This window comes from Enoplosus armatus, chromosome 1, assembly GCF_043641665.1.
Source record: "Enoplosus armatus isolate fEnoArm2 chromosome 1, fEnoArm2.hap1, whole genome shotgun sequence".
NCBI classification, from domain to species: Eukaryota; Metazoa; Chordata; class Actinopteri; order Centrarchiformes; family Enoplosidae; genus Enoplosus; species Enoplosus armatus.
In genome coordinates, this window is record NC_092180.1 from 9,188,420 (window position 1) to 9,197,215 (window position 8,796).

At 39.3% G+C, this 8,796-nt stretch overlaps 1 protein-coding gene across 1 annotated transcript; it reads right to left on the bottom strand.

Annotated features, from left to right (window-relative positions):
* Positions 1 to 201: 201 nt before the first annotated feature.
* psmd14 (proteasome 26S subunit, non-ATPase 14) lies at positions 202 to 4,507 on the bottom strand. Its single transcript, XM_070904836.1, has 11 exons — positions 4,416 to 4,507; positions 3,457 to 3,512; positions 2,824 to 2,895; positions 2,593 to 2,712; positions 2,355 to 2,425; positions 1,958 to 2,108; positions 1,705 to 1,812; positions 1,528 to 1,602; positions 1,313 to 1,438; positions 723 to 785; positions 202 to 375 (listed from the first exon to the last, which is right to left on the bottom strand). Exons 2-11 carry the CDS (start codon positions 3,502 to 3,504, stop codon positions 277 to 279), a joined length of 933 nt encoding a protein of 310 aa, XP_070760937.1. The 5' UTR covers positions 3,505 to 3,512; positions 4,416 to 4,507; the 3' UTR covers positions 202 to 276.
* Positions 4,508 to 8,796: the final 4,289 nt, after the last annotated feature.

Here is an 8,796-nt window from a genome sequence, read left to right on the forward strand (position 1 = left end):
TATTATATTTTGATTGCATCAGGCCTAAGGGGTAAAACCAAGTAATAAGGCAGTTTATGCTCTGTTAAGAATTGTGCAATAAAACGGATATCTCTTAATGATGCATTTGTCGAAAAGGGGAAAATATGGAACTTGCTGTAAGACAGTAAAATAAGGCACCACCCATGCTGTCCCACTCAAGCTAGACACAAGCCATTGTCTTCATTACATACATACATTTATTTTATATAAAAGAAAACGAGGGTTGCAATATTAACAGTTATACACACAGGGCCATCACTGGAAAACTACGGTATCCAACATGGCGGCTAGGCACTGAACAATGTTGGAAGTCATTAAAACGTCTACGTGTTCCTCCAAGTGCCTCTTGGGATCCTGCAAGGACAGAAAATTAGAGAAGGGACAAAAAACAACAACAATGAGATGTGAAGAAAACATTTCAAACTATTACAATTTCTGTTTTGACAAGTCCTCAGTTTCAACAAACTTCAGGAAACTTTAATGACAAAGTAAACCTATCTCTAGTTTTCTACTACTCTCCAAATTCTCTGCTTATGTCTGCACAATCTGACTCTAATCCAAAGCACTACATTATCTACCTCTAATCAACATCGATCACAAAAGACTTCTCAATGTAGCAATATGTCATATTACGAAGAAAAAAAAAAAAGAAATCACCATACATAAATGTTTTTATCTGAAGCCGGAAATTTCATTGTTACCTGCTTTCCAACATTCTTGATAGCCAGCTGCTCTGGGGTCATTTTGTCCTCTTCTTCAACAGCCTGATGTGGAAACACGACAGTGTCTTAGTATTGAGGTGGAGCACACCAGGAGAATGCTCTGCATGTACATTTGTAGGCAAACAGCACTTTTACAGTTTTTGCTCTGTGGAAATACTGTATGTAGTTTTTAGGCCTTGCAAGACCATTAGAATCCTGTGTAAGGGAAATGCAGAATGCCTGTGAGCATGAGTTAAGCACCAGCATTAGTATGATAAGAGTCTACAAGTATCAAAAACTAGAGGGCGGAACAGTCGCACAGCAGAAAGTAGCTCACTGATCCTCTGACTGCTCCGCCGGAGTCAACAGTTGAATTAATTGATAGATCAGTGATTTTGTTACAACACTGTCCTTTAATGTCTGTATTGTCAGTTTTTTAAAGCCAATTCTAAGAATACTAAATTAAATAATAATTTTAGATCGTGAAGTAATGCACACTAAAACCTTTGTTCCTTTCGTTTTTAAGGCCATTTCAACCATCTGAAGAGTTGAATAAAACATGCTTTCCGAGGAGTTTAACAAAGGTGTACCTTGTTGTAGTTCTTAGCCAGCTCCAGCATTTCCTTGACGATGGTCTCATTGAGCTTGCAGTGCTCACTGTAGTCCTGCAGGGTCAGGCCCTCCATCCAGCTCTTCTTATGCAGGTTCAACAGCATCTGAAGAAGAAGAAGAATAAAAGTTACGTTTCCCGTGTTCTATTAAAAACAATCACAGAAATCATTCTGTGACCAGTTTATTCTCAAACCTTTTGCTCCAGCTCGTTTTTCCTGTAATTGATGGTAATGGAGTAGTAGTGTCTGTTGAGTCCATGAATCAGAGCCTGAAAACACGAGATACCCAAAGTTAAGTATGTGAAGTGATGCGTAAAACCTCCAGGTGCTGAGGGAAACGTGCTGATGATGGTGCCATGAACAACTGTTACCTGGATTGAGGGCTTGTTCAGATGACCCAAGTTGGATGTGGTTTGTCTTGGTTCATGACCCAACACCATCATGTTGGCGTTGATCAATCTGAAGGCATCAATAACAACCTATAGTGGACGGAGGCCACACATGAAACACGTTTACTGAATATTAAGTTATTTCAGATTCACTTTGGATTCACAATTAATAGCATATCTTAAAATGAGAGCTACTTAGTTACACGTTTTTTCCGCCGCAGCCACACATCTTTACCTTTCCTTTGACGCTCTGAATGGGATCAACCACCACTGCAACAGCGCGCTCTGACAGGGCCTCAAAGCTCTGCTGTGTGTTGATGTCCACGCCAGACAACCAACAGCCAAAACCAGGGTGACTGTGGTACCATCCCACCACCATCTCTGGTCTGATGTGCAATATGGGTGGAGGACAGGAAACATGTTTACAAGATATCAAAAAAAGTCCTAGAAATGTGTTGTTTTGTCATCAAAGTGAGGTTTAATGAAACTACTCAGCCCTGAATTTACACTTAAGTTGTTAGTTAATATGAAAAGTGGTAGAAAAAGACCAAAAACCTATTGGTCTATGTAGACGAACACTAACCAAGTATTTTTCTAAATATTGCTACTGTAGATGTGTGTTAAAGTTTTACCTGCCGGTCTGCTTCAGCATGTCCAACATCTTGGCCTGGAACACAGGGTCCACCGCTTCAACACTCACACCCTGTGAGGTAGAAAATAGTCATTTCTTGTAAAGTTGTCAAAATCATCAAACACACATGGCAATTACTACAAGAACAAGTCAGCTTTATTAATTATGTTTCAGATCAGGTATTTTCTACAGCAGATCCACAATGTAGGTATAATCACGATGTTAAGGAAAATACATACTGTTCCTGACTGGGGCATGGCAAACACATCGATCACTCGCACTGTGTAGTCATCAACAAATTCACCCAGCATCAATCCCATGACCTCCATTGGTACACCAGCACGCCCGTGCTTCAACATCTAATAAAGAGCAATTACATAAGAGAGAGAGAAGTCACAGGATCGTCATTACAAAAATGAATATAATCACTTCGGAAAAAAAATAATGTTTAGTGCGGATGATGTCATTACCTTGAGCAGAGCCAGAGAGGAGATGTACACCTGCTCTGCTGTGTCCACAGCAGGTGCATCTGTTGGAGGGCCCTGAGGAGTCAAAGCAGAGTTTATTCATCAGTTCAGGCCTTTCAAATACAGTAATTGCTCAGATTTAATCACTACAATCTGACTTTTGTTTAAAATGTTAATGCATGTCATGTATAATGTGTTATAACTTAACTATAATCCTGTGGTATGCTACAGTTAGACTCTGGGCTTTTTAGTGTGTCAAAATGTGAGACTGCAATGGGACTCAAGCAAAGTCACCTTGGTCTCACCCCTGAGAATTAATTAATGAAGTTGAAATTTAAATTATTATGAAATACAGGACACATTATTGATGCAATCATGGATCCCGCCAGTGTTATGGGCAGAAGCTTCCAGTGTGGCCCACCCAATCTTTTCTTAATCTTTAAATAAGCATAGATACATTGTTTAAATGTAATTTTAGGCTATAAAGTTGGTTTACTTAAGGTGTTTTTGATGTGAATAAGGTTAGAGTAATAATCTTGGAGGAACTGTCATTGCCATGGCCTGTAGTAATGTTAGGAACCATTAGAGACCTTTGCTTATATTCTTTCTCTGTGGACAATTGAAACTGTGTGTTACCTGGCCAAGCCCTGGCATTCCACCTCCAAGCCTCAGCAGCCGGTCCATATCAGGATCTGATCAACAAAAATACATTTAGGACAAATTCAGTACAAAGATTTCAAAATACACATGGCGTATGGCAAGTAGTAGACTTTTCTTTTTAAATGGAACTACAGGGAGACTTTAATTTGTTCAGAACTGAAACCCATGAACATATACATACCTCTTCCTGACCATTTACCTCAAAAGTGAGTATGTAGCATATGAAATCTCAAGATTGTGTTGTTGTACATTACACTGGTGATTAGGTAAACTTGACAGGTGTGTTGAACTAGAACAGGCATTTCCTCCAGCTAGTTAAGGTAGCACATACACGGGTAAATATTCTGATATAAAATATAAGTGACCCCGTAAGTGTTGACTGATGAGCATTATCCAAAGTCAACCACAGCGTTAATGTTGTATCAAGTTTTACATTTTCTGGTAAAGAAGCCGACTGACCTAATCTGTATTGAAATTACGGCCTAAAGTAGTAGATTGGTAATTATGTTAATTTCGTGTATTTCAGGCCTGAGTCTGTTGCATTAAATTTTAGACATTATGGATGTGTTTGAGGACCCGAAGAAATCCTAAATAAAACTGAAGTTAGCAACCAAATCGCTAGTTAGCTTCAGTTAGCTAAGTTACCCATAGTCACGTAAACACAGCATAAAGAACAGGATGACCACTTATTGATCTTTAAGCCAAATTATCAATTGTTGTGTTGTGGCTATAACAACAACAGGCAATTTCAGCATTAAGTGAAATTAAATCGCTCGGTTCATTAACTAGCATAGCAATTAGCGTGCTGTTAGCTTACTCATGCTTAGCCTCTGTCATCTCGCACAAGAAAAGTACCAACAAATTAATAACACTGATTCCATCTCATCGTGTTTTATGAAAGCTACTGATTGTGTTAAAGCTGCAAGTCTTCTTACCTGTTGTCAAATATTTCGGATGTTCAGAAAAGTCTGTGTTTTTGCGTGCAGTCGAATCAAACCAACTGGCTACAATGAATCAGCCAGAATTGTCTTTTTTAGGAAAACTACTTCCGTCGCACCGATGACGTTGTTTGTTGTAGCTCGACTGGCAATTTCTAAGTAGATACACAAGGGGGCGCCACAGTCATTACATTTCATACTACTACTGCTTCTGCTGCAGCTACAGCTACAGCTATGGCCTACTACTATTACTAGTCCTATTACTACCACTACTACTACTACAAAAAATAATAATAATAAAAAATATGTACTTACTCACCTCTGACAGACATATAACTTTAAAACCTAGTAGGCTATGTTTTATCTACAGTAATGTAATACCAAAGGCTTCCACAATTTCCAAATTCTATTTGAAATTTGTGAGAATAATGGAGAACTACTTCAATTTATTATTATATCACTGGTTCTGTTTTCTCAAATAGGAGCTTTTAAATACGTAAGTACAGTTTCACATCATTTTCACAGTAAGAATTGTTTAAATGGATGATGTTTTTTTTAGAATTTAAAATGCTTTTACATAAACTGCTATATGCTTTTGCAAGTAAAACTGAATAAAATATTTGAATGTTCACATTTACAATCTCGATATTTAAAAGATCAAATCTGGAGTTTCCCTTGTGCATGCTTGCATGCTTATGTTGGGTTCATGGCTGCTAATTTACTTATTTTGGTCACACATATATACATTATACATTTCATGTATAATGGAAATATCTTTATACACAGTATATAGCTACCACATGTAATGTTCTTTCATTTTGAAATTCTAGAAGTGCATCAATGGATTTTTAAGGAGACTGGTGGTAAAGTGAATATTACATGTCATTTGGGTATCTATATCTGTATTTTAAGGTAATTGAATTGAATTGAATGTAAAGATGCACCCTGACCTAGCCTTCTAGCACTCACAGTACCGGTGTCATCTTGACAAAACACTGGCATAATATACAGCGTCTCTCTCTTAATAATAATAAGAATGAAAGTGGCTGTGATATTTGTGTGCTTTCTCATATTTCAGCATGCAAGCATTTCATTACTCCCTGAGGAGCCACAAACTCTGAGCCAAACCACACCAACACTGGATGCTGTGAAAAAGCTTCTCTGTTTGGCTTCACATATTCTTGTCAGACAGTTGCCAATCCGGCAGGAATAACTTGTACAATCTCACCCAGCAACACTGCTGGCCACGCTGCCCGGCCAGACGGGTCGGCTGTCATGCTGAGCTCGTCAACGGGAATTTCAAATTCCCTAATTCCTCAGTGGATGAGGAAGGAGCAGATAATCAACCACATTCCTCAGTCCCTCCCTCTCCACACCCACAGGACCTCTTACTACCTCGACACAATTCAATACACTCAGCAGTCTTAACCAGGATGTGCATCCTTATGATGAGCTGAACGGCCTTTGAGATCCAGACTGAGTTAAGCTATATTATTAAAGTTGTCTCGAAATTCAGTGGCTTCAGTGTTTATCTAATACATCCACCATTAAAGGATCTTTCTTATGTCAGCAATGACGTCATCAGAGTCGAGACAATACAGGAAACAAACTGTCATTATTTTTCCTTCTAAGTGGACAGAGTTTATTGTTTCCTGAATCATTATTGCTGACTGGGTTATCTCATTGAATTCAGCTCTGCTTGTGATTGGTTGACAGCTTCCCAGTGGTTCAATTCAAAAACCCATTCATTTTGTTTCCCCAAACAGAGAGCAGTCATTTGTAAAGCTTTTTTGACACATTACCCCGACAAACAATGGAAATATGGATAAATGAGCCAAAGGCAACAAATCAACTGACCTATTGGACATTTGATTCAGGTTAAAAATACAATGCAAATAGATACAATATACTTTTTTGTGGGAGACATCATTCATTTACATTTAAATCCTATATGAAATCTCACCTGTCACCAAAAGGCAGTTTACAGCACATTTGATGTTATGGGTTTATTAATCAATAACAAGCACCGGAAATTACCTATAAAAAGACTATTGCAGCTGATTATTCAGATAGCAATGATTAGACTTTTCAAAGAACATAAGAAGTAGCTTGTAACGCGACACCAGCATGAAACCTTAATCCTGCCAGCAGAGGAAATAAGGGAGAGAAATTTGATGCTTTAAGAGCTTCTCCGCACCCTGATGGGATTTGGATTTAGCTTTGCTTTATAAATCTCCAGCAGGACCTGCAGTAGGATGGCTGCTGGTGGCAAACGTTGCTTTGTGCCCTTACGTGTTCGTATGTGAATATAAAATGAGTGTAATTAGATAAAAGTGAAAGGCAAATGTGTACCTAGACAGTTAAGTCCAACATCTCTGGGGCCACATTCTGTACCAGCTTGTTAGAGCTCTACATTGAAGCTTTATAATGTTTAGTGAAATATTCAAACTCAAAGCAATGTTATTTTTTAATAGCTGCATCTTTCCAGCAAATGGAAATATTCTATACAACCTGCCCGTCATCTTTCCCACAAAATTCAGGCAACATATTTGGTACGATCTTCACCAGATAAATAAAGATGTATGTGTTTGAATAACGTTTGAAGAGTGGCTCAGTGAGGTTTGAAGGGTTCATGCATTGCATGGTATTGTTGTGTTGCTGTATAGTAACTTATCAAGCCAAGTAAATTTAATGTACCCAACGCATTTTTATATGTATGTGCACAATAAGTGCATACAATCAGGGCCGGAGTTCATGCCCCCCAGTCCAATTTACGTAACACCGATGCACAGTTTGATTTACATTTCGTAAAATGAGAAAAAAGGCTCAAAGCATGGTTGTATTCCCCAAAGATATCATGTAGGCACCAATATCCTTGATCAATTTATTTTTGTGTTGGCCAACAAATAGTAAATGTAAGTGTATCAAGTCTAAACATAGTGGCCAGTCTGTAAAATGGTCACCAATCTTATGTTTTTATTCCAGGTCGCTAAAACCCCCATGAAGAAATTTCAAAAGACATGACCTCAGTGTCCTCAGCCGTTGAATTACCACGCAAAGACCTAAAAACACAAACCTGCACGCAGTCAGATAAATCACAACCAATGAACAGAGAATAGAGCTTGACTTCTGATTGATCGTATTGGGGGGTGGGGGGGTGGACCTGGTATAATGAGGGAGGCTGTTCTTCAATCTGGATGCAACAGCTCAAAGCTTTATTTAAGCTCGTGTCTGATGAACCTATCGGGTCTTAGAGGTCAAACCTAGGAGATGAAAAATGTAGAAAGAGGCCATCGCATTTTAAAGCACCAACAGCAAACCACTGCATCCTAAAATCCGATTAATTGATAATGATAATAATAATTAAAAAAGCACTGGAAGCATTCGACCGGAAGCTAGAAAGCTACAGTTCCTCTTTTTTCCATCTTTCGGTGGTGTGAGTTATTCATGTGCCATATGTGAAAACGCTTAGTTTACACTTCTACAAACTGCATAATGAGCAAATCAATCATGTGAATGCACTCAAAAGTGAAAATATGAATGGTTCTCTTAATTTATAAATTCACAAAGGAGTCAATATGTTGTTTCTACTTCATCACTAAACCTTTATGTCACATGATCCACATACAGCCCTATATGGATCTTACAGGACACAGGCTAAACAGTACATCAGAGATTGAAGTAAAGGCTATGTGTTAGTTCCAAATCTTTATTCTCTATTAATCGACCCTCTCCCATAGTTGGGCGTATATGGAGGGCTGTGACCTCCAGCCCAGGCCAGTCCCTGCTTATATTTCATTGCATCCTGATTCTCTGACATGTAGTAGTGTGTTGGATGGGGGGAAGGGTAGGAAGAGGAAGAGTGTGTGTGTGTGTGTGTGTGCGTGTGTGTGGTTGGAGGAGGTGGGGGTGAAGAATGCTTGGTATGTGCGGACGACAACAACATGAAAGGCGACGAGTGTTCAGCCCAACTGATTGTGCGCCGACAAATCAAACCCCAACGCATTTTGTGTCCGATTATAAATTGCGCCACAGACACCAGACGTCTCGGCGTGCCTTTGTCGCGAAAAACAAACCGCCTGTGCGAGTTTTTATGAGGCGTCCACGCAGTTTATTTGATGTCAAACACCCTGCAGAGGCGGAGATGGTTTGGTCTGTAGTAGGTGGGACTGCCGAGCGGTCTGCAGCAGGACGTCGTAGATCAATGAACCGGACCGGAGGGTTGGTCCATCGCCTGGTGTGCATCTGACTGTATAGATGTGTCAGTATACCTATGCAGGACCGAGGCTTTATTACTGTTAACCAGCCCGTTCAGTATGCGGATGTTTTAAACCGACTGGGTGTATTTTATAGGCTCCTTTCACCGCTTGGATTCCGT